Source organism: Cyprinodon tularosa, unplaced genomic scaffold (genome assembly GCF_016077235.1).
Source record: "Cyprinodon tularosa strain WSP-4 unplaced genomic scaffold, ASM1607723v1 ctg907, whole genome shotgun sequence".
Lineage (NCBI taxonomy): Eukaryota > Metazoa > Chordata > Actinopteri > Cyprinodontiformes > Cyprinodontidae > Cyprinodon > Cyprinodon tularosa.
Genome location: NW_024039682.1, coordinates 111,493 through 138,673, shown reverse-complemented (window position 1 = coordinate 138,673; position 27,181 = coordinate 111,493). Strand labels below are relative to the sequence as shown.

The following is a 27,181-nucleotide window of genomic DNA, read 5'->3' as shown; positions in this document are numbered from 1 at the left end:
TTATGATTTCTTAGAGATAAAATAATAATAGTGATCAATTTAATTCAATTGACTTAAATAATTAAGTTAATTTTAGTCTTACAAGAAGAGATACATATATATGTTACATAATACTATGTGTCTCTGTCTGCGTGCGTGTTTTACCTAGAGACTGATAGAGCTCTGTCATCTTTGGATGATCCCAGCAGGTCGTCTGTGTCTGGTGACTGAAAAATTCAACATGGAGAGAAAACATTTAGACAAACTGGGAAAAGAACTGCTTTTATCACACAAGGTGCAAAAAAACATCCACAGTGTCTTTCCCCATTAGTGAAAGAAAGTGAAACTGTGTGGTGTGGATGTTATTACTAAGGGAACAATAATCAAATTCATTTGACTTACAGCAAGGTTAAAAACATTACTGTTACAAAACTGTTTAGTTTAATTTCTTTAAGCATTTTACATTCCCATGTTACTTAAACATTGAGCGAAAGAAATTCCAGAAGTTTTTTCAACACATTTTTAAAAAAATAACTCCTCTACTATTAGGATATTATTGTTAAAATCACAACAGCTGTAAAGAATCACAAACCTTCGTTGATCACATTGATAAATCCACCTCATCCTTACAAACTTTCCTATATTAATGTTCCCACCTGTCCTTGTAAGGTCAAGAGTTTCAGTCACTGAAACATAATTTCAGCTGTAAGGGTTAAATAAGTTCCCATACTGTATATAAATGAAAAGTAGTGTGTGTGTGTGTGAATGCATGACAATTAAATTATATCCTACTACATATTTAGACAGACAATACAGCGCTGCAATACATTTCATAATGATAATTTGAGAAAAATAAAGACTATATCAATATGATAAAACACTTTTTTTTCCTCCCTCACAAATAATCTTCACTTTTTCCTTTCAATTTTCCAAAGCCCCCATCTTTGACACCACTTCTTTAAGTTTAACCCATAAAAAAACACAGTTTTAGCAATGTCAATGACTGTAGGATGCTTAAGTATTTGCTTTAAACTTTTAGTTAAATAACCATTTCGTCATCTCTGCCTCAAATATGCTAAAGGGTCAGGAAGGCTAGAAAATATTTACTCATGTTTTAATCTTCCTCTAATATAGTTCCTGAAGAGACACTGGAACAGAGCAAACTAATTATTGTCAAATCAAAGCTTTTATTGACGCACTTTGCATCAATAAAAGCGTCTGAGTGCTTTTATAGCTGCACTTTGGTGGCAGCTAAAAACAAGGTAGTTCAACACACACTGAGCAAACTTTTTTCCAACAGTCTCTGAATCAGGGCCAGGGACTACAGAGTTGTTTTCAAATCTGATATAGAAAACACAAAACACTCCCCAATCACACACAGTGAGTCACTCCTCACTGTAGGGAGTCTTTTTAAACACCGCAGGACACAAAAATAAGGAGAACAAGTTCCAAGTCCCTTTTCGCTTCTCCACTTCAGCCCCAGACCCGTTGAAAAGAAAAAAAGGCACAAGATCCGTAGTGCATAAATAAATAAAATAAGATGCATGTCAAAGTTGATCAAACAACTGTCTTCACAAGCACAGGGTAACAAACAAAGAAAAGGAAAAAAAACAGACTCAAGCTGCAAATGCAAGTGAAGTGTTTCTATTTGAGGTGTGCAGGCTCTGATGTGGATCTCTGGTGTTTGTGCTTTTTTTTTTCTTCCTAGGAAAGCACCTGACAGTCAGGAGCAACGCTTGGATCCACGCAGAATATTTCGAGAAGTTTTCCGCAAGATGGTTTTTGAAAAGCAGATCCCTTGTGGGTTCTGCAATGGCTCGCTCTGTGCTGACTGTCAGCGGGAAGTAGAGTTGAACCGCTGCAGCGGATGGAATAAGCTCCCCAAATACACAGATGTTCATCACTATTCAGCAGCTGCGCAGACTGATAACCTTTTCCACAAACGAGCAGCCGTTGCTAATGCACCAAACTCCCCTCGCTGTTGATTAACAGGGAGTTTGCCTAAACTGTCAATGGGTTTAAATACATGTGGTTGTCGAGATTTATTGGCATTTGCTCCACAACATCAGTGGGGGAGATGACCAGCTATCCACACAAATACTGGTCAAAAGTTATGGCTACAAAGGAAACTGAATTACCCACTGCTTTATTTAAACAACTGTCGTTCCTGTAGTGATGATTGGGAAATTCTGCTCTTAGTTTGAGGGGGAAAAAAAGAAACAATCAGATAAATCTGCAACTTTTACAACCAGTGGATGACATCAGTTATTCTGATGATGTCTAAAAGCCTTTTTGACAGCATCCAACCTCAAAGAACCACAGGGCAGAATGAGGAAATTTAAAAGTCAGTGTGGTTTTGTGAGATTATGATTTGTGATCCCATGATTGCTTTTTATTAACAAATAAACTAGAGGTAAAGGGAATAAGGCTTATAAATTTATATGCCAGAAAGTACACTGCTAAATATAATCTGATGATTTCCAGCACCTGTCAGTGAGGTAAAAGGAAAACGATAGCCATTTCCACCTTCAGTAAAGTGTTTAAAATGGCATCAGAGGAAGTAAAAAAGAGGCAAAAGAGAAACATCACGACAGGCTGGTTGTTCATCTCAGACTCAAAACATTGGGTGGTGGTCTTTTTTTGTACCTTTCCAGGTTTGGTTTTGTTTCTCTGGATGTAAAAAAGACAAATGTTATTCTGGATATAAAATGAGCCACCTGTCACAGGCATGTTTATTCACCTTAGTGGGTCAATTTACCAAATTATATAAGGGGGAAACCTTAAAACCTCTCCCTGGTTCACTAACAAAAATATCCTGTGTTCCTATTTTTAATAAACTAACACTCTTGAGCTGTAAATCAGAAAGAAAAAGGCTCTTTAACTAAGAGAATCAGGTGCTGCATTCACATTTATCAGACAGCTTGGCGTCGAAACAATTTTAAAATGTATCTTTTAGTACCTTTTAGTACAACAAATGCAAGAAACAGAGTCAGAGAATAATGATGTATTATCAAAAACAAGCTGAGTCCAAGAGAACCATTAGCTTAATCTATAGCTTGACAGCTGATGACCAAAGATTGATGATCTCTAAGGTCCTTTGTTGTTGAGATTTTAAAGTCCAATACTTCTTTTGTCCTACTGCTGTTAACATTCCAAACTTTGTGAGCAAATGTTTGACTTGTTAACTAAAAAGAAGTAAAAAAGCTGCTAATTTAAATACAATTGCTTCAGAACAGTGGAGATCTACAGACCCTGACCATTTTGAAGTATAAGTAGAGAACTGCTTGAGGGTAAAGTTTAAGTAAGTGGATTTATCATCCTGTATATGTGGCCATCTGTACAGTAAGTGCTCATACAAATCTTTTTTTGAGCTCATTGCATCAAGACTGATACCGAAAAGGAGCAAAAGACTTTGGTAAGATTAGTGTTCACCTCTGCAGTAGCATCCAGAGACTTAGCACTTCAAAGTGCATCAAAGCTGATCTGGCTTTATGTGGTGACTCAATGACAATTTTTCTTTTTTATTGGATTGTCATAAAACCCTGTGACTGATCTTTTCACAAACACACACACACACACACACACACACACACACACACACACACACACACACACACACACACACACACACACACACACACACACACCTACAGACACTAATCACTTTGAAGTAGACCAACCAGAAGAAGTAGACCAATTTTCCTCCTTTGGCCCACACCAGAGGAAGCACACAACTCATCTGCCTAAAGTCAAACACACCAGTCCATTTGAAGCATCCTGACAGCTTCAACGGATGAAAACACCCATGATCACAGACTTTTTTTTACTTGACAGTGATTTATCTGTACTCTAAATTGCAATAAATCTAAAGCCTTTATCTCTAGTCCTCATCTAGTGACAAGTTAGAGATGCAAATGTTGCAAAAATGTCATCCTTCCAATTTTTTTTTTACTAAGCTAAAGCCTATTTTTTTGTATCAGAGTGACTTCATTTTTTTCCTGCTGTTTGTTTTTTATTTTTTGGTAAAAATAAGCTGAAGGAAGGAGTATGTCTCAGCCAGGCTGGAGGGTGAGGGATATATAACCTTTTACTCAAGGATTTTATACAATTTCTGTCTGGCTGAACGGAGGGAGCAGTGGAGGCAATTTGACAAAAGTGACCCTCTTATACTAACAGATCGCTTGCTGCGACAATTCAGCTTATTAAGAATAATTGCTTTTTGCCCTTTGATATTTTATGTGGCTTCTCCATCCCTTGCTGCTGTTTAATTAAAGGTTAAAGTGATTTTCATTACCAATTTCATCCCTGCTGTTCCACAACTAACAATATATCTCCCACTATACCAGTTCTACTCTCATGTATTTTCCTCTAGGAAAGAGGCAGAGTTGACTAACAGAAAATAGTCTAAGAAAGCATCCACCTTCTTTGTGTTTTAAAAGATCAAAACAGCAATATGAACAGCGGCAGAGCACTTCCCTGGCTGGTGGGAGTTTGTCAATGTCACACATTCAAGGGAGCGACATGAATAATCATGAGTGGGTAGATGAATGACTAAGTGTGTCGGGAAATGTAAAGAAATAAAATTAGGGAAGGATTGCAGAAAGCCAGAGGAATATTTCACTGACAGCTCCTTCCAACGCTCATCAGGAGAAACTCAGCGACAGGTGACAAGTGCTTTCATTCTCCACCTGATGTCTTGTGCCGTCTCAAAAGCTGACATATCTTCACCCCTGCTTCTTTTTGTCTTTACTTTTTTGGCCTCTGTATCACAGCCTCATTTTGGCGCTGAATTCAGAGCTCTGACAGAGAGGGGACAGCACACAAGCCATTCAAAGAGGGAATCCATCTGATTTCCTCTCGACATCTCAACTCTATGCCACAGGGAGGCCTAAATAAGCATAATTTTAATCAGTGGGAATTTTGTCCTGCACAAGAAAAGGTGCAGAGTGGGGAAAAAGATGGGAGGAGGTGGGTGGGAGAAACAAATGTCAGAGTGCTGAGAAAATCCACTGAAAGCAACCTGTGATTAGTCCTGGGGATGGATTCATAGTTCATCTCAAGCAGCCAATTAAGATGGTTTTAAAAACCGAGTGCCGGCTTTCATGTTCTGAGTGCGAATGAGAAAAGGATTTACACCGAAAGTCATCAACGTATTTACAGAAACAGGAGAAACTGGGATTGAGAGTTTCTCTACAGAAGTATTTATTTACATTTTTTCAGAATTCAAACATTAACCTTGGTGCGTTCTGATGAGATTTCACGTGATGGACCAACAGAAAGTAGTGCATGATTATAAAAACTGAAGGATGATCACATATGATTTTTAAAATTGCTGTACAAATAAAAATTATTTATATTCAGACCTGCTTTAAAGAATGAACTTCATAGCAGTTATAACTGATAATATTTTAGGATATTTCACAGAAAGCTTTGTTCACCTTCAGAATGACAGTTCTGTCTAGTTCCGTTTTTTCCAACTACTACTGTAGATTTAACACAGATCATAATAAAATGAAGCTACTTTGATCGTATCCATTCCAGTCTGACTGGCTGTAGGAAGGTGACCTTAAACATGTCTAATGTCTTCAGCAGAATCCAACAACTTTTCTTCCCAAACCTCCCTATATTTAGGTCTACAAATCCACTCCCTACAGCACGATGGGCCACTCACATGTTGCACTGCTTTCATGTTCAGCCTGATATGTAAGTACTGTAGTCCCCCCCGCCCCCTGCCCACAAACTACTAGAGTTTTCACGTAGGTCACATCAGTTCTTATCTGACCACATCACTTTTACTATTGTCAACATGCTGTTGTCATGATGGTAAACAAATCATCTTATGGCAACACTCTGATGCCTGTTTTCTATCACAGAGCTTCCCCCCTGTGCTGTTGATCTATTGTGATCATTTAGGGCTCAAATAATTAAGCCCATTAATCAGGATTAATCAATTATTAAAATAGTCAACTAATTTAGTAATCTATAAGAAAACTAATCATAAATGCAGTACAGAGACTGTAAAACATGCCTTTAGCTAACAGAGCGACCCACTTATAGCAGAAATTATATCAAAATTGTAAAAGAAAACACATAAACATTTTAAATTTAAGTAAAAAAAAATACAAAAAAAAAACGTTTTAGTCCGGCAATATCCTCTATCCAGAACTCCTCAGGTGGAAAATTTTCAACTTTAGCTTCACCTGGTTTAATTTCGTAAAAAAAATCTTCTTTAAGCAACCTTTCGCTATCCAATTACTAATCGATTAATCGAAAAAATTAACAGATTAATCAATTTGCAAAATGATTGTAAGTTGCAGCCCTAGATTCTTTACATCAGGCAGATTGGTTTATTATACTTTACTTTCTGGGGCCATTACAAAAACCCATATTCAATCTAAAAAACATTTATTAATTAGACGACTTCTAAAAATGTTCATGGGTTTTTTTATGGGTTTCAAAATAAAATGTATATAAATATAAAGTACAAGACCCTCTAAAATGTATTTGTAATAAATGTTTATCAATAGGCTATTATATACAATCTCAATTAATAGATAAATGTTTGTAGCTTTAACAAGAGAAAATCTGAAAAAGCAGCAGTAGTGCAAACACTGGTGAATCACATTGTAGAAAACAAAATGTAGATTTTTTTATTTCCCTATTTCAGGGTGAAACCTTCCCCTGTTATATGGTTCATCTGCATCTACCATGTATCTGTAGGCATTACTACTCAGTTCATTTATATGCCAGGTTTTGTTTTTCTGTGTCTGTCTGCGTGTTCTGTCATTCTGACAGATGTAGGTTCACTGGCTGGGCACTTCTGTGATCACAGGCTTTTTTTTTTTTTTTATGTTGTTTGTTTTTTGCTCCAAACACAGAGTCTGGCTCTACGAGCCCTGTCAGGCTTTATTCTGATCGCCTCCAGCATCAGGCCTCAGCAGGCACAAATACAAGCGGGTGTCAGTCCATGTTTAGGAATTTATTCTATTTGGGATTTTCTGAATATCTTTTCTCTTTAAGGAAATTTTTTTGAAGACCCTAACAGTGCATCATTAAAAATGTATTCAGCTAAAATATATTTTTTATAATTTATTTGTTTCTGTCTCCTAAATATATATTTTTAATAACCCAGGTACTTGGACAGCTATTTTTAAAAATCAATGCCAAATATGCAGCAAAAAAACAAACAAGAAAACAAATGGGTTACCAAATTTAAGATTCTATTACAATAAATACGGTAACAAAACTAATATTTTCAGGTACTGTCACTGCAATCCTTGACAGATGAAAGTTAGAGCATCACTTTAAACAGTGGTAACAGTGGTCAGATTTTGTCCCAAATCCCTAATGAGACTCCAACATTTTTAAAGCTGACATTTCCTGAGGAGCAAAATAAGCTGCAACCTAGGATCTGGCTGGAAGAGGTAAGAGCTGTGATGGGAATGAAGATATGCACCAGAAGTCATTAAAGTCATTGTTACAGTCCAACTTTTCTCAGATACAGCTATTCTAAAGGGCAGATTTCTTTTTATAAAGTAAATCAGAAAAGCAAAAGTGAAACAACTGAACTTTAACATATATCCAGCAGCATTTTGCTGAATAGAAAATGCTTAAATGTGTAAGAAAAAATGATATGCATGTGTCACGCAAATGATGTGTAAAGATTGGCTTCAGGTCAGTTTGCTCCTCCATAGTTTTAACATTTTTGTGTCTTTTCAGGAAGGAAACTAAGCCATTTTCTCACAATTTGCATTAACCACAATTTGAGTCCTGCTTTCTTTGGGGCGCTTTGGACTCATATTGACACCTTAATTTTCTATGACTATCGCAATGTCACCACAATATTTTGGGATGTAATAGTGAAACAATGAGCATAATGGGGTAAACGGTGATAAAATGGGTCCTATCACCTAGAATTTAGAGAAAAGAAGATAAAAAATTAAACTTCATTACGAATCGTGGAAGTTTGGCAAAAACTATCCTGATTTTGGTGAAAACATGCAAATTATGAATGCTATCATAATTTTAAAAAGCAAGATAAAAGTCATTTTTACTCCTTTTACATCGTACATATGACTCCACATAAGTGTCAATTGTTTAACCAGGTTGTAGTGGTTGAAAATCTAGAAGTAAAACAAGATCAACTTTGGCAAATAATGGAGAGGCTGAACAAGAGCATAGCTGTGTTTCCTTTAAACTAAAAAGCTAATTTTTGATGAACTTGGTTTAAGGTGAGTTAACCAAGTACTTTAAGCATAATGTCTTCATACGTCATCACCGACATTCTGTCGTCGCACATGGCTGTAATACACAGGAAGTAGAGGCTGCAATCTAGTCCTGACCAAAGATCATTAATGGAAGAAAGAGCTTTTTCATAAAAGTTTCCCATTCCCCATTTAGAATATTAACCCTTTTTCCAAAAGCCACCAACATAGCATGAAAATGTCTGAGAGTTTTTTCGAATTCTCCCATTTTCATCAAGCTTTTCTGATGTAATACTTAAAAATGCATTTAGACAAAGCTGATGGAAACACGTTATAACAGCATCTCACCGTCCGACCTGGAACCAGTGGGATTTTGTAGTTCAGTTTTGTTTTGTTTTGTTTTTAGTTTTTGCAAGAGACAACATTCTCTGGCAAATAGACAGAAGAACTGCTGTTCACAGTCACTGATTACACCAAGAAAACCTCAAACGTTATGACAGAATGTTGTCGATCACATAACTTACTACTAAATACAAACTGACACAAAATTTTCAAATTAATATTTGCTGCTGCCTTTTAAAGTAATTTAAATTAGACATTTTGTCTTTATGGGTCAAAGATTGACAAACTGTAGCTTAGAAAAACAACCTAATCTATTGATGTGTGCATCTCTAGAACATACCCTGGGCTGATGTGTAATAAATGCAATATTACTTCATCATTTACAGAGATTAAAACAGTTTAAACCTGGATGATCTAAACTTTCTTATACGTACTTGATGTAATAGGGAACCTTGTTCTGAGACACTGCACGTTGCCAGGGGAGCTGTACAGATGCTGCAAACAAAAAAAAAGGAAAAGATTAGATTAGAATTTAACAAAAAAAAAAAAAGAATCAGTTCAGATTAAAACTCAATGGTAGTAAACGCCTCTTGCACAAAAACAATCATCTTAGTGATCAAGCCAGACTTGAAATAATCTCAAATTTTCATATCAATGCAGGAAATCATTTTAATATCTGTTGTGGTGTTAAATCCAGCTAAACAGCGGCACTCAAGACGCTCTCCTCCGAGGCAATAAGCAAAAGAAATGTGTTGTAATTTATCGGCATACCACTTCCCCACCTCCATAACATGGCTTAACACTCAGATAGAGAGATGAAAAGACAGTAAGAGAAGAAGATTAAGCAAGATTGGGAGATATATACGAGATGGAGAGGGTAAGATAAGAACACAGTACTTTATTGATCCCCGAGGGAATATTAAGCTACTAGGGTAATGAGAGTGAATGTGTGATGTAGGAGATAGTGTCATACAGTAGTGTCAGATGAAAGATGACTGGTATTTTGTCTGGTCTACTAGCTGAGCTCTCAGCAGCGCTTGCTCAGTAAATTTGAGTCTGGCTGTGACGCAGCGTGGTGACTGAACACCTGCTCTGAATCACACGCAGAGCATTTAGTCTCCGTGCCTGACAGCCAGTAAAAAGTATCAGGTGGAGCTTGCAGAACTCTGATGGCTGGATGATTATAAAAAATGAGGAAATGAGAGAGGCATGGGGAGGACGAAAAAGGCTGCTTTGTTTAATGATTCTGAATTTGTCTTCCTCTGTTGAGCTCAGTCTCCAACTTTCTGTACAGAGCTAATGACCACTCAAAAGAGGGAGGTAGGAGGCGGGAGTCACTAAAGCTGTCATTAAGCATTGCATTATGAAAAAGTAAAGTGTGGCTAATCTGCAGACTCTGAAAGGTGCTGAATGCCAATACTTTTTCTTATGCATAGTTATAGGGAGTTAGAGAGAGAATTAATCTGGGAAGCCAGATAGATAATGTGTCGCACTTTCAGGTAAAGGAGGGGCATACAGCAGCCGATTGGGTGAAGTTGGGTTTTAGCCAATCACGGTAACGCTTGAAGATGTGTTAAGCAGAAGCAGCCGTCAGAGACTACAGCACATTTGTAGCGTTCCTCTATTTCTTTTAAGGGATGAAGTGGATTCTGACAAAGCAGATGTGATAGAAAACACTACGCCTGCGCCCTCCTACGCCTTCCATGTTTATTGCAGTTCGGCTATAAGCTCATCGCTTTTATCTGTTCCGCCTTAAATCAAAAGACTGCAACATGATTGGCCGACCCAAACGGCTGAAGTGGGATTCTAGATTGATTCCTGGATGTTTGCGAACCTACAAATATCATGAGAATTCGGCCTGCAGGGAAGGATAATGGAAAATACCTTAAAATATATTTACCTTTTGTTGGCCTTGGGAGATTTTATAAAGCTGATGCTTCACCAGCAAATATGATACAAAGTTAAATGTCCATACAGATAACATTTTTATAGCAAATAACCAGATTGATGTCATGTTTGATTACTTAATTCTTACACATTTTGTCCATTGCTGTTAGTCTGTCATACCAAATATCGTAATTTTTACATACTTACAGTACACTTAAAAATAAACATACTTAGCTATACTCGAACAATTCAATACTAAATACACAATATGAAACACCACTTCTGACTTTTATTATATAAGAAATACAAAAAACTCTAAGATAAAAAAAAATTCTTAAAGTATCTTAAAATAGTTTTATTTTTTAAATTAAATTATATAAGCAGGTTTTTTCCCTGATAGCTATTTTTTACTTTTAAAAAATTGCTTTAACAGATTTTCATGTTCAGCTGCTTTGTCTGTGTTTTTATATTGTCTAAGAGAAATGGGTATTTTGAGTAAAAAGAAACAGGAATAACTCAATTCAAGTTCATAAAATCTCTGATAAACCCAACATTTAAAGCTAATTTAAAAACTGTCTTATTAATATTTTTTTTTCTTTACCCATTGTGGTTCTGGCAGTTTTGTAAAATAAAAGGCTGAGCAGTATGGAAGGGAGCCAGGGCATAGTAATTGCAATTTATCGTTATTCTTTTATCCCTCTGAATCTTTCTCACCAGTGCGGCACCATGTTTATCGAACGTAAACCGAATTATTTTGGCTTGTTAGATCAGACGCCTCTGGCGCAGTGTGTTGACATCCATACATTGCGATCAATGGCATCACGTATATTAGGAGGACGGCCCTTTTCTGGTGTTTCCACTGTGTGCCGATCGGAGCCGAGCCGTTTCAAGGCGATGTTAACACAGGTTGCTTGCAGAGTCGTTTGACTTGGATCCACACGGGTAAGTAAGCTGATAAGTTGACAAGGCCACTAAAAGCCAATTGTTCCCGGGTTTAAACAGGTTTTTCAGCCGGAGGTATGAGGCAAGGTATCTTAAAGGAATAGTACACCCAAAACATGATTAGCCTTCATTTTCTACTCACCCCCATGCTGAACAAAACTCTGGAGTACTTTTTTGATATCTCAAATGCATCTGGAGATCTGGGAGGCTTCTTGCTGTCTGCTGACATTCAAATAATGGAGGTCTATGGTGACCGAGACAGAAAGGTCCATAAAAGTCCACAAAAACGTGTCAATATTCCTCCATACTGCTCGTCCAATGTAATCCAAGTGTCCTGAGTGGGTAGCATCCAGAATTTACTCAAAAAGTCATTTAGAACGTTTTAGAGCCTGCACAGTAGTGTATAGGATTTCCTAATAGCGCCCCCATGCGCGCTCATGATTCTACGGAAGCCGGCAGACCAAACCGGAAGAAAGTGCGCATTCAGCGTCTGCTCTGCCGATAATGCAAGCGTAGAAGAAGAAATGTGCTGTTTACCTGTGCAAAGAAAGAAACAACGAAAGAAAAATGTCTGAGGACTTCAGTGTTGAGAATGAGCATGAGTTCTTTGCCGAGCTGAATGCGCTTGTTTGGTCTGCCGGCTTCCGTAGAATCGTGAGCGCGCATGGGGGCGCTATTAGGAAATCCTATACACTACTGTTTAGGCTCTAAAACGTTCTAAATGACTTCGTTTCGAGTAAATTCTGGATGCTACCCACTCAGGACACTTGGATTACATTGGACGAGCAGTATGGAGGAATATTGACACGTTTTTGTGGACTTTTATGGACCTTTCTGTCTCGGGCGCCAATAGACCTCCATTATTTGAATGTCAGCAGACAGCAAGAAGCCTCCCAGATCTCCAGATGCATTTGAGACATCAAAAAAGTACTCCAGAGTTTTGTTCAGCATGGGGGTGAGTAGAAAATGAAGGCTAATCATGTTTTGGGTGTACTATTCCTTTAACCCTGGTCCTCAGGGCCCACTGCCCTTTATCTGTTACATGTGTTTTTACTCATGCATACCTGATTGAAATCATTGCATTCCCTCTTATGCAGCCTTCAAATGTTTATTTATTACGTTTTTATTCAGGCAAGGTTTATGAAGACAGGCAAACACCTAAAACATGTAGGACAGTGGGCCCTGAGGTCCAGGGTTAAGAAACCCTGGTCTTCTTCGACAGCTAGTTCTACTCACTGGAGAGGAAATGCTGAGAGGAGGGGCCAAAGTCTCTGTGAGCTTCCTGAAGGAGTTTCAGTCTGTCCTCCACTGCTACCTGTGAAAACATTAAAACACAGTGTATGTAAAAAATACATTTAAAGACAACAAAACTTTATGTCATATGTGGAGTGAAGTCAATTTAAATATTCCACAAGATAGAGTTATAAAACCATCTAATATCGCATCCTCAGTGGTGAAGGAATACTTTTCATAAAAAATAAATAAATCCTGAGTCCCAATTATAACCTCTGTAAGGGCAACTTCCCTTCAACTTTTTATACACTTAACAGTCCAAAATGATCCTGTTTCATTCCAGCTTAATGCATTTTCAGTCCACTTGTGGGTAGAAACTACAGTTTGGCCCAGAGCAATTAAAAAATACATAAAAAATTAAGTCTATCTGGCTTTCCTTCAGGGAAACAGGGACAGGTTTATGCAAAGGCGAAGCAATAAACAATGCAGTCATGCATCAATCAGTCAAGGCCGTGCATCTCTGCAGACAGCACTGTTCGTCTTAAGCCCTCTCAAAATGGTAATGGCATGGTCAGCTACATACGACTTGCGCCTGTCAGAATCAACAAATAAGCCTTGTCCAACAGCGAAGCAGAGTTCTGCCAGTTCCACCAAGTAACTCGATCATTATGGGAAGGCCTGACAGGCATGACAGTGAAGAAGTGTCTCTGCAGCTATTAGATCTACAGCGCTGACTTACAAGGAGCCAAACACAGGACAAAAACTCCAGGAAGCCCTAACAAAAATTAAATAAGCAAATGTTTAAAACAAATGTTAAATACTTTGAGATATTTTAAGACAATGTATTGATTTTAACTAGGGGTAATATTAGATTTTATGGAGGAAAAACAAAATTGACATACGCCTCTTTTCCATTGCCACTCAAAAGCCTTTAGAAAGCCCAGGGAGCGTTTCCACTCAAGTTTTTACTTCCCCAGGTTCCACCAAAGATTTTATTCTTTCCATCTTTCCTGAGGTTTGTTGATAGGTGGGGTTGTTTATAGCTGTAGCGCTTAGTTCCAACAGCAGCAAAAGTAGCACATGAAGATGAGTCCACAGATGGTTTTAATACTTTCAGTTTTTAACCGTTTTGAGATGTTTTTAAGCAAGAAAGTACACCCCAAACTGCCATCTGTGCCTAGCTATTCTAACCACATCAATAATGTCGGCCAGTTAGTTGGCATTATTGCTTTATTGTTTTAACACACAAAGCACAGTTAACTTAATTCATTTGGCTGAAAAGCTGTGACAGTTTCATTTCATGTCCGTATTAAATTCTGAAATTTTCTGAAATTTATAGGAATAAATGATGGAGTAATGATGAGACACATAAGATTCAAAAAACGTGTCTAACTTCAATAAAATATCAAACAATCCTCGTAAAAGGGATGCAGTCTACCTGTATGTAAGTGAGAATGCGTTCATGAGAACTACCAAACTGCATAATTACAAGCCAACATTTGACTGAGGGGACGACTTCCCACGCTTTTCAAAAGAAATGGCTTTCTCAGACAAAGAAGGACAACTTTACAGGTTTGAAAATAAAGGAACTGAGAGCTGAGTGGGAGAATTAAAGGACCGTTAGAGCTGTAAATAAGGTGGTTGTAGTTTTAAAGAAATAAAAAAATTAAAGAAAACTAAATATTAAAAAAAAAATTATAACTTGATCCAAAAACAGTCAAACTACTGATAGAGGCTGGAGGTGCAGCATATGATGTAAATACTGAACATGAGTTCACCGTTAACCACAAAGTCAAAACATTCTGCAAAATGTTATATAAGCATGTGTCTATTGTACATCGCCAGACTAAGTCTGTTTTCCCTTCATCACACTCTCTCATAGAACGCATACCAAAAATGTTAACAGCAAAAACTCTAACTTGAATCATTCAGACAGACCCAAACATTCCACATTTTTGCAAAAAACAAAGCCAAGGAGCTGCAATGGACTGAAATGAAGTGTTTCTGTGTTGCTGAACTTTCTATTCATTTTCTGTTCCAGAGGTTTCATTAGTAGCTTGATCTCTGACTGTACTTTGTACTTTTTGACGAACTGACAAATTAAACCAGTAACCCCCGGATACCGAAATGCCAGCTGTAGGTGTAGTGACCGATAAAAAAAAAAGTAGTTTTATGATTGCAGAGTTGTATAATATACAATGATGTAGCCCGATAAAATGTACAATTGCTTCCAAGTGAAACAAATGTGGTCATTTTGTAAAATACTAGGTTTGAATAACAGCCGACTGATCGCGCAAGACTCCAACATCAAGTCTCGAGCACTGGTAACATTTGTTCGTACCTAAGAGAAGATTAGATCTCCTAAACACTCGTACAAACGATTTAAGAATACCTTTGCTTGTATGAACGGTTCTTGTGTGAGGCCAAATATCTCAGACAATAAATGTCTCAAAGATTACTGCGTTTTTTTTGTTTTTTGAGAAATTACGTGACGTTTGAGTATTGTGTGTGAAATTAAAAGTATGTTCAAGAAAGCAAATACGGTACATAAAAATGCAAGTACATGCTTACCACTTATATGACAGCAAATCATAAGTTTAAAACACAAACAGTGAGAAAAATAGTCAGTCTTTGTGTCCGGGGGATAAAAAGTAAAGCTTCACGCTTCGTCAATCACAAAAAACCCATTAAAGGCCTCGTGTTGACATCTCAGCCCGCACACCTGTGCTCTGTTTGCTTTGCCTCCTTTCGTGTGGCAGCACAGGGACACTCTCACATCTGCACGGATATGATGACAGCCAGCTTACAGATGTCCACACAGTGATCGTGGCTGTGGGCACAGAAAGGCCAGTAGTTGTGTCTCTTGTTTTTATCGTCAGATAATGACTTCTTATGCCTTCTCTACCACAGCGAGACAGATGGTGACTGTCTGCATATGCAATGAAATCATCAGGCGGCAAAGTCGGACCAGGCTTATTAGAGAATCCTGCAGGCTAAAACAAGACAAGTTAAAAAAGGACCAGTCCTATAAAAACAGTTATTCTCTGCCACAGTGTTTGAGTTATGGTCTCATTAACATAAAAGACCATTATTGCTAGTCTTTGCAGTCCCTGGAAATATCACATCACTACTATTTAGTCCTATTTGGCAATTTCTCCCTGAAGTACAGTCGAGCTTAAAAATAAAGAACAATCTAAGCAATTATTTTTTTTTTGTCCAAAATTATGTTTTTTTTTGCTCAATAAATCTTTGAGTAATTAAATGCGAAGTGTGGAAATACTGTCAGTATCCTTCAAAATCAAGGCATCATTAGACACATAAGGCATAACCAGCACATTCTGGATACCAGCATTAATTATATTGGCTATCCCAGTGTCTGTTTTAATTGGAAAGGGACAAAGAGCGAAAACGCTTGGACAGATTTAATCCATAGTTGAGGAATTCTATCCATCGCAAACCCCAATTTATTAAAACATCTGCATAAATATATTCTATTACTCAGGAATAAAAAAAAAATGTTCACTGTTCATGACTAGTAAAGAAATGTTTTCTCTTTTTCTCTTCAGGGCTAGACACGCTCCAGTCTGAGAAAGCTCAGCAGGCACCACAGCGAATCAGACCAAGACTATCAAGCATGCAGAGAGCCAGAGATGTGACTGGGGCACTTTGAGGACAACATCCACTGATGTGCACAAACAAAGTGCTGCACAAAAGTCGAATCGCTGCATAGAATCAAAGAAAAAAAGATAACAGAGGCAGGCAAATACACCAAAGAGAGAAATATTTGGACATCAATATGAAACAAAAGAAAACAAAAAGAGGGAAAGTATTTTTATCTACCTGCAGAATCTTCCATCTCATGTTGAGTTGGTCCAGTTGTCTGGAGGCAGTAGACGACAGCTGAATGTCCAGCGGTGTAAGCTCAGCAGCAAGCTCGTTGACCACCCGGACATCCTGACGGAGGGGGGCGATCTCCTCCCTGAAGGCCTGAAAGTACAATTACAGTTTAATTTCCACCCTGGGTGTCAATCTGGTCCAAACGGCAACACGTTTGCCAAGTTGTCATGAAAATGAACAGAAAGTCTAAATAAAATACTAATGAGAAAATATGCATTTAAGGAAGATGACTTTCTTTGCCATCATCATTGCTGTCATTCAGATGGTCTTCCATCTCTTTGAGATGAGCAGTGAATATGATGAATGGGACCAACTAATGACAGAAACAACAAACCAGAGGCAACAGCAACTGGGAAGGAAGTTTGTTGTATAAACAGAGTCAATAAAAATTTAAAAACAAAGTGCCCCTCCCTTTTATTGGTATGTCTAATAAAGTTGTTAAAACCCGTCGAGTTTCTATTTGGGTAGCAAAATACACATTAAAAAAGTGTTGGAAGCTTTCACTCTTTAATCTGGTGGCCAGGTACCAATAGTTGCCACAATAACCACGTTGCCTTCGGTACATCACTTAATCTCCTCTATTTCTCTTTCCTTGGCTAAGCCTCAGGTTTTCAATCCAAGATCCCCTGGTATTGGGTTACATCCGTTTGCAGCCTCCAGTCTGGTATTTTTACATGTATACAATTTGTATCTTGCAGAAGATAACACAGGTAAAATAAATATGCACCTCAAGGGGACAACTCCAAGATAATCTAATATTATTCTGTTAGATTTAGAACGGATTGAGGGATTTATTTAAACAGATATGTCAGCACAATTTTTCTGTACTTTACTCCGCTGCAATAAACAAAGAATGGAGCAATAAATATAAATTAATTCTGTATAGATCTGATATCTGCCACGCTTATAAACCATTTGATGTCTTTTTTTAGGATTTCATTATGAAATGAGAGATGGAAAAACAAGGATGTCTTGTTCTAAGGTGCATGTAATTTCTAAAACCTGTAATAACGCATAATCTATGCTCAAATCCTTTAGTTATCCTGTTCAGAAGCCGGAATTTCTTCTCTGGTTTATTCTAGACAAAACAGGACAGGGTTAAAGATTTGCTTTCTCCACTGACTTAGAATTACAGATTAAGGACTGATGGGGAATTTCTTATTGTAAAAAAAAAAATCAGCCATCCAAGCAGAAGTTAAAGTTGCAGATAGCTTACCCTGAGCTACATGCTATCTCTACCTGATGTGTTTGTCCAGTGGCAGAGATCAAAGCGAAGGCAGGGCAGTGTTGCCTATCGACCGGCTAATGTGATCAAACAGGGCTGGTTGACAGCAGTAAAAGCAACTTAACGCTGCTTTTCATGGTAAACTTCACAGATGCATATTCTTTCAGAGCCCCAGCATTTCAAATAAAAAGAGTTTCTGTAGTTAAATGTGAAATCCCAACAAGGCAAGCAAAATATCCTGGATTTCATTCAATCTTAAGTTTCCTGGTTAAATGGAAACAGGCCAAAAGCACCACAGATCCTTCACTACTGAGTGTGATGCGTTCAACTAAAGACCCACCAGCCTCAAGCCCGATTTATGCTTGACCTGTCTGCAACATCAGTGTTGCCAAATTACATATTTAAGCACCTACGTCCTTCCATGCAGCATCCTGGTGGCCTGATTTTATGCACAGCGCACCAAGCAAAATATATGGAGCTCTGCACAGAAAAACATGGTGGACAACAGACAGCTCCTACTGCCGGGGATTCACCAGAATAACCATCCATGGATGACACTTTATTTGTTTTGTAAATATTGATATGATAAAGAGATTGTGATCAGGTATTGCAAATAAATCATTGTTACCTTTGGGTGAAACAAAAAGCCTTTGAAAATGTTGGGAAAAACTGTTTTCTATGTCTACGTGTTGCATGGTGCTCTAAGCTTGTTGTTTGTGCCCAATTTGCCTCACTAGAGCCAGAATATTAGGTACCGAGGTGAAAGCTGAACAGAGTATAGAATTTGATTTCCCTTTGTGATTAATAAAGTATCTTTAAATTGAACTGATAAGCTTTAAACACTGCATTCCCTGCACCTTAAAGGGATAGTTCGGTATTTTTGACATGAATCTGTATGGCATCCCGATCACCAGCGGCATGCAATCACACTGACTTACCCCTGGCAGCGTCCTGTGAGCAGAGTTATCAACAGCCATGTCTCCCTCCGCCGCGGAAGGAGACATGGCTGTTGTTGGGCTCGCTGTCTGAATGACGGCGCGCACTGATACGAACAGAGAGAAAATAGGACCAATTGATAACGACGTGTGACTTTTTCCACTACAATGTTTTTGGGATGCGAAAATATCACTCTTTTGGACACATAATGTTTTGGGAAGAGAAACGTTTTATTTCGCTGTACCTAAAAACCTGCAGGACTACTTTCGGCTTGACCAAAACTGGACGATAACTCTGCTCACAGGACGCTGCCAGGGGTAAGTCAGTGTGATAGCATGCCGCTGGTGATCGAGATGCCATACAGATTCATGTCAAAAATACCGAACTATCCCTTTAATTCCTTGCAGAACCTATATGTTTCAAGCAAAAGTTTTTTATCCTAAACAGGTCAGCAAGTAGAAACAACCTATTGTTTCTTATAACATAGCACCTTTCTGCTTAGAGCACTTGCTGGCAAAAATATATTTTAATCTTATATACATTAAAAGTATGAAATAGGAAAAGAATAGTAGTAGTAGTTTTAGTAATAGTGATTTCTTGGCGTAAAATACACAAAACATTCACAATCAAGTTGCTTTTGAACTAGCAATTTATGAATAATTTAAAATATTTGGACACAAAATTTTTAACAGACATGTTATATGTCAGCCTGTGAGTTTAACCTATGTCATTTAAATCAGAAAGCAAACGGTGCCGATAGAAGCAAACTGCTTTAACTCACTGATGTCTTATCGATGTGGTCCTGAAGAGAGTCGATAAGCAAATCGCCCACCGGCTGCCAGGTAGCTTTGGTCTCCTCTGCTCTGGTCAGCTGCAGGTCCAGCTGGTCCATGGAGCTCTGCAGGTCCTGCAGGCGCTCCAAGGTTTGCTCCACCTGAGTCTGCCAACCTCCCACATGCCCCTTCAGACGCTCCCACCGCTCCCTCACCTCACCGGTCTGCTTGCGGATGGCCCGGGCCAGACCTCGGGCCTTCTCCTCTGGGGTGAGGTCGGCTGAAATTTTAATGAAGAAGAAAAATATGTTTTTTTTATTCATCCTTTAATAAAATCTTAACTGTGACTTCAATTATATGTAGTTGGTAACAAAAAGAACAATTATTTTAAAAACTAGGCAATATTCAATTCAATTTTCCAGTCATGTTATTTTAGCAATTTAAATGCAAAACTAGAAGTTAATATTTTTCTGCATTTTGGACAGCTCAATAAAAATTTTGAAATCTCTAAATGGACAAAAACTTGTTTAATTAATTTTTTGCTTAAAAGCAACAGTATGCACTGGTGAATATTTCAAATAACCCATTTGCTGCGTAAGGCTTACCTTCCATTGTCTACCAGCCAGGAGATACGGTAGAGACTAAGCCACCTCGATAATATTAAATTACTGACTAAAATACATTAAAAACATGGCAGTTTCAAGATAAAATTAATAATATAACACAGAAGACATGCATGATGTTGCAGGGATCTAGAAATGTTCTACAGTTTCCTAAATTACATTTTCTACATCCATACTGTTTTGTGTCAAACTCTGCAACAATAATACTGAATAAATGCCTTTCTGTCCACCATAAATTACCATTTCCCCTGGGGTTTATATTTCATGTTACTTCTTTCATAATTAATCACAAGTTGACTAAAAACAATATACCCAAGATTAAAGATAAGCTTTCCTCATTATTTTTCTTGTTTTAACCAAGCTGCAGCATCAAACCCTAATTACTTTATGGTGCAAATTCACAAATAATAAAAATAAATCAATATCTCAACTCAAGCTGAACCAGAACATTTCATAAGATTGGCTGCAGCCACTCTTTAATTGTAAGGTTGAGCTTTTAATTTGAAATTTTGTGTTTCCTTTGTGAATTAAGAGAAATAACTGACAAAATAAGAAGCAAACAGAGGGAAGGAGAAGGCAGCCATGATGAAGTGGCTGGAATAAAAAAAGAGAGAGAAAGCAGGAAAGGTGAATGGATAGGGTAATTGCTAAAGATCAGATGATGCCACCAGAGAAAAGAAAGCCAGCAGAAGCGATAACTGCTCCCTAAATAACATTTTAACTGCTGAGAAAGATGAGCAGCCTTTATGAGTTCTAAGGTCTCATCTCCTGTGTGGCGACTGAAAAACCATCTTCACCTGTTGCACCTCAGTTATCTTTCTCCTTTTATTGTCAGTCTCTCCCGGCTCTCTGCAGGCACACAAGCTGCAGAAAATAAAGCCGTGTCCCCCATATAGACACGTTTTTCCGTCATCTCAGATGATAGTTAAATCTTGAGACTATAATGATGCATTGCTTTTCGCTCACAAAACCCATTGACCTTACATTTTCACTTTGCTTCATTACATTTTCAAAGCCAATGTGCCAACTTATCCAAAGCATCTTTCCTTCATTTACCAGAGAAAGAAAGGATGAGCTGAATGAGTCGATGCACATTTTATTTCTAATTTTCTAGCTATGTCTCATTGTCTATTGAGAACTAAGTGAAAGGCATTTAAAGGTCACCTTATCCAAGCACTGCCAACATCCTTTAAACATTGTTAAAAAAAAAAGAAAATGCAAAGGTTGCCTTGTGCAAACATTGGTTATTGCTCATGAAAATGCAAATAAAAATGTTTTAAAAAATCTAATTTATTAAGATATCTGTTTAAGCCAATTGTTTTCTTTATGTAATATACTCATAGCATCATTAAATATGCTAAGAGATTTATAGTCAGGTTTTTGCACAAACATCATGATTGTGCAAACACAAAATTAAAATCACCAGAGAGCCTCACTAATGAATTAACTACCTATCCATTACTGCTTTTCAATCATGTACTAATAAGATCTTAGCCAATTGAAATAGACACAATCTTCCAATAAAAGCTTAATAAAAACATCACATGCAATTCCAGAGCCGTCACAGTGAAAATCAAGTGGATGTGGTACTGATGAGAAATAAGGATAGCATTTCCTAATACAGTTTGGTAATTAGAGGGTAACAATGAAGTGAGAACTCTGAAATAAAAGTATATCAATTGGATAAGAGATGGGAAAAGAAAAGAGGAAGGACACAAAGTAAAGGCATGTAGAAAAGCAGAAGAAGAAACAGAATTAAGAAAACAAAGGAATGAGACAGTAATAGGAGACAAAAAATGAAAGAGGGGACCACGGAAGATGGATAAAGGAAAGAAAGGGCAGAACAAAATTCACCAGACCTGGAAATTCCTAAATGAAACTCCACTGTATCAGAGGAAACCTAAAGAACACTTATATTTTCATGTAATGAGGTGGAAATAATTCACATGGCAAGATAATCCTGCTGATTTCCCCCCTGTTCTTACACTTCCGGGCCCAATAATCTGGGATACAATCCTACTGTGAATGATATTCCTGACGTTCTACTGCTCGAAAGAACATCAGGAACCCTCTGATGTCAGAGAAATTAAACATGAAGGACTGCGTCCTGTCCTTTAAATACACCTGAGCAAGCAACCTTCAATAACATTCTACACTATTATCTCTTTATTATGAGTGGTGCTGTTTGGATCTGCTTTACCAAGAATAATCCGCATTTAAAACCAACCCAGGACCAGAAATAAATAGAACGGGACTCAAACTATGATCACAGTGTAAACAGACTTTCATTGAAGCTTTTTTTTTTTAACCAATTTTCATCAAAAAGTGCTTTATTCTTCTATCTTTAGCATAAAGCTGTCCTAACAACAGCAGTGAGAGCTCTGTCTGCTATCTTTATTTCTCATCAGATCATATTCATTTTGGAATATGAGCACATGACCTGACACTGTCATGACACTGTGCACTCCCAGATGATCAGGGGTGAAAAAGCTACATTTCAAAGGGCCTTTTCTTTCTCTCACAGATGCAAAAGCACACTCAAAACAGCAAGCATATAATACAATAATCAAAACAAGCCTCTTTTGAAACAACTGTGTATATTGTACTAAAATTCACAACTTGGGAGTGCACGACAACTCAGAACTCAAATTAACTTATACCAATGTCTCTGTTTATCTATTAAATTATAGTGTTTAAGCACTGACCTTTAGGCCTTGCTATTAAGTTCTCTGTGCAGAAAAGGAATATTATCCACAGTCAATATCTGCATTTATATGTGTTACCGTTGCTTAAAGGTATAGTGGAGGATGTTCTTTTTTTATGGTGGATCATTAAAATAAGTGGTCCTCCTAATTGTCAATCATTCTGGTGATGTATTTACGTAAGGCCATCCTACTTGCTCGTCCCCATTTTCACTCATCGGTGGAGAGTCTGACATAGAGGAAAAATTACAAATCTTCTTTTGGAAAATTAATTTGTATGATCGATGCAGACAGCAACTTTTAACAACTTTTTTTTTTTTTTTTTTTAGTAGAGAGGCCAGGTCTTTTCCAAAATTCACAAATATTCTTCACTATACCTTTAAAAACAATCCACCCAAAGTATGTTTGCTTTTGTGTGCCAAGCTGTATTAGAAGGTGGAACCCTGATAAGTATTTAGACATGGCAAAACTGAGAAAACCATGATAGTAAAAGGTGGAAATTACATAAACTAACACTCAGCACATGTATGCAAACAGATGATTCAAAAGAAAATATGCAGCTAACCAGTCTTTGGCTGCAGGTTTTTCCGTGGTTCTCCTGGTCCCTCAATGGGTTGGTCAGCAAGAAACATCCTGGCTTGGTCCAACGTGCTGATCACCAACTGTTCACGCTCCTTCAACTCGGAGCAAAGAGCCTGGAGGAGAAAACAAAAGCTGTGAAAAATTGAGCTTTAATAACTCTGAAAAAGGGGAGTTTATGACAAAAATGTGACCAATCATAATAAATACTTTGGAAAATTAAAGAAGTATTTCAAAACGGCATAATGACTTTGCAATTTGGTGCAATGTGATTCATATTCTCTAAATGTGTTTGTGTCTGAACTACAAATGAACCCAGGGCTGGGTTGTTATTTTCAACACATTACAGCTAAAGAGGTCAAATCAAGCAGCTATGCCATAATTGTAGCAGTTCTCAAGACAGGCGTGCCGAGTGTACCCAGACATTTTCTGTACCTCCGTAAAATTGGATGAGCGGTGAACTGAAGCAAGAGGAAGTGAGCTTGCATGAATAATAACCGTTAAGTCAACTGGTAACGTCACCTGTTTTGCTTTACGTTGCACCGAGAATCTTACACTGTGACAAGTCTCCTCATCGTCACATGCAGAACCATTTAGTTAAACACCATAAAGCCGGAAGCTCCATCAAGGGAGAGAACTTGGGCTGTTGTGATATAATTACTCTTAAAATGTAGATATATGTACTGCATATACAGGCAAACTGTGTGTGACACTATTGGGCGTCACTGCTTAGTGGAGTGTGTGATTGCTTTGTTAAAAGCCCATGTAGTTTAAGACACTGTGAAGCAAGTTCATCAAATTGGATGATTCACTTAAATAAAGTGGTACACTTATCAAAGCGACAAGGTCTGCAAAATCAGGAGGCCAGAAATCATCTGAACAGACGATACTGACCAATGGCCAGAGGAAAACACACTGGTTTTAGATTGATTACTTAGTTTTACAAGGTGGAGCCATTTCTTTCTCTTATTTCTTAAAACGTTAATAAAATACATCATGGTAGGGAGATAATTCCTCTTAGATTTAAGTTCACACCACTCTGACATAAATTTCACCCATAATCATGCGCTCAGTCATGCTGAAATAGAACATGATGCTCAACTAAAATTGGACTATATGCTGATAAATGGCTACTGTAGCTTCATTCCAATGACTTTTTACAAATTCACAAAACAGACATGCATTTAACACCAAGGTGAGACAAAAAATCAGAAGGGACACTTTAAACCGACTTACAAACCCAATTAAAATTGGCTGACAAACAAATACCATTGCTTTAAGTGTTTCTTCTTAATTCAATTTAATTCAAATACTTTATTAATCCTAAAAGGAAACTAAATGCAGATACTAATAGGGTTTTTTTAACCAGTTGTTGTAGATGTTGATAGCTGTAGGTGGGAAGGATTTGCTTAAAGTGCTTAAAGGCTTGTTTTTTCTTGTTAAGGAGTTGCATTATATCACTTCTGATCCATGGTTTATTATTTAGGAAGCATTTCACTGTCCTTGGAGGGATTTTGTTATCTACACAGGAGTCTATGTAGTCAGTTACAAACATTATGTTGCATTGATGTCCTCTCCATGTGGCTGACAAAGTGCACTCCAATCTATAGCCTCAAAACAAACTTGCATGGCTTCTTTGGCTTCCTTATACTATCTTCTTATAGTTCTTTCGTTTTGTGGGTTTTCTCTTATAAAGTGCTTTATAATCTGAGCAGAGAAATACAATATTATGGAATGATTTGAAAAGAGAAGGTCTTTACAGATGTAGGAGTCCTTGACATTCGCATAAAACAGGACCAAAGTTTTGTTTTCTCTGATACAGCAGCTGACAAACAGCTGGAACTTTGGCAGTGTAGCAGAGATTAAGGTGTGATTAAAATCACCAGTTATTGAAAAAATTTATTTGGCTGTTGTGTCTGGAGCTTAACAATAACAGAACTTAATACCTCTGATTCAATGTCAGCAATAGCACAAGGTGGGATGTAAACGGTTACTAAGAGAACACTGCTGAACTCTTTGGGCAAATATGACTGAAACCAACTGCAAACAGCTCAATATCTTTGTTGCAGTAACTAATCTTCAAAGTAACATGTCCTGGATGACACAATCAGTTTTTCACAAACGCTGCCAACCCGCCTCCTTTGAATTTTCCAGTCTTCTTTAAATCTCCGTCTGCTTGTATGGTCAGAAAGCCTGGCAGAGAGATGCTGGAGTCCGAGATAGTATCCTGCAGCCATGTTTCAGTAAAACACATAATGCTGCATTGGTGATATTCTGTCTGGCAACTTGCTAGGGCTTGGAGTTCTTCTGACTTGCATCCTAAAGATCTCATATTGCCAAAGATTACACTTCTTGTTTCTCTCTCGTCTCTGTGCACCTGCTCTGCACCCCTGGCGGCTCCTTTACAACTCAACTCACTCTTGCAAAAGTAGTTTATATAGTATTCCAGCTTTAGAGATGTTAATTATCTACTTTCTAATATCTACTAATATCTACTTTCTATGGTTGCTGTGGTTACGGATCATATGAAGCATCAACAAAGGAAAAAAATATAAGTACAAATCCTTTCAGTTGAACAGCATTCAACACCACAAGCATAAAACATCAAAAACAGAAACTATGATCCACAAACCAAAAAACTTGTGATAAATAAAGTATCAGAGTCAAACTAGCAGAGGTACACTTAGCCACATAGAGCAGTGCTGATTATTTAAGGGAGCTTCAAAGACCTAAACATTACCATCCTTTGTTAAGTGGGAACTTGGAGGGGAAAAACATTTCTTCAATAAAATGACCAAGTAAGAAAAGACACAAATGCTGTTTATTCTCGTCGCGGTGTTTTTCCTCTGCTTGGAATTATAAAGATTGCTTCTGAAATGAACTGTAGACAGGCTAAACCTAATGGCACCCCTAATGTACAAAATTAATGCATCCTTTGTTACAGCAGCATTGTGTCACACTAACAGCTTTTTAAAACTCCAACCTTTTAAGTATATTCATTCAGTGCATTTAAATACTCCCTTTAAGATTCAATAATGTTAGAGTAGCTATTTTAACAAATAAAAATGACTGATGCTGCAGTTTTTGGCATCTAAAGCAACTTTTTAAAAACAGACTTAACTGAAACACTTTTATTTATTCTTTTTTTGTGATATCCATTTCTTTTATTCACTGGTCACCAGAAATCATCATGCAATGAAGGCTAAGCAGGACGGTAAAGGTGGCAACAATAAATACTCTGAATTTCACTCCAAAGAGAACTGCAGCAAAGTCTCATCTGAGTAGCACCCATCAAATGTTATCTCCATCCACTCTAGATGGGAGATTAGTCTGGAAAAGATAACTGCAATAAATAGAATAAATAACAAAATATTTAGAATTTAAAAAAATGGTGGTTCCTGCCAAACAAATGATTTGGCTCTATTTGTTTTTTTAAGAAGTAAGATGACGCAAAATACATTATAATTATCATTTTACAATCACCAAAGTCACAAAAATTATTTTATGGCCCTCTCTTTCCACATACCTCAATCCTATGGATTACCTCTAGCGTGACCAGAAAAATGGAGCATGAGAGGACGCGGGATTCAGGATGACCTTGAGAGATTGGGTCAGAGATCCATCTATCTTAAAGCTCCAAGTTTATGAAATACTGAAATAGAAGATTAAATGCTGTTCTATTGGCAAAGTGGAAATATACCAAGCAATAACAAAAGATTTTTATTGCACTGTATGGCACGAAGTAAATACCTTAAAAACGAAAACACAAATTTAACTTTTGTATTAAATATCATCAAGAAATTTAATTCAAAAATATATTTTTATACAGTTTCTTTCTTCAACGTGTTCATATGGGCAA

The 27,181-nt window shown here is 37.4% G+C and overlaps 1 protein-coding gene across 8 annotated transcripts in view; it reads right to left on the bottom strand.

Moving 5' to 3' along the window:
* Positions 1–27,181, bottom strand: part of utrn (utrophin) — a 207,941-nt gene that overhangs the window by 70,244 nt on the left and 110,516 nt on the right. For all 8 annotated transcript variants that reach the window (XM_038274309.1, XM_038274312.1, XM_038274311.1 and 5 more), the window contains 6 exons: positions 23,309–23,438; positions 19,427–19,698; positions 16,428–16,574; positions 12,591–12,669; positions 8,960–9,020; positions 145–206 (listed from right to left, as the gene is read on the bottom strand). In XM_038274309.1, coding sequence (XP_038130237.1) covers positions 145–206; positions 8,960–9,020; positions 12,591–12,669; positions 16,428–16,574; positions 19,427–19,698; positions 23,309–23,438 — 751 coding nt within the window. The remainder of the gene's footprint in view (positions 1–144; positions 207–8,959; positions 9,021–12,590; positions 12,670–16,427; positions 16,575–19,426; positions 19,699–23,308; positions 23,439–27,181) is intronic.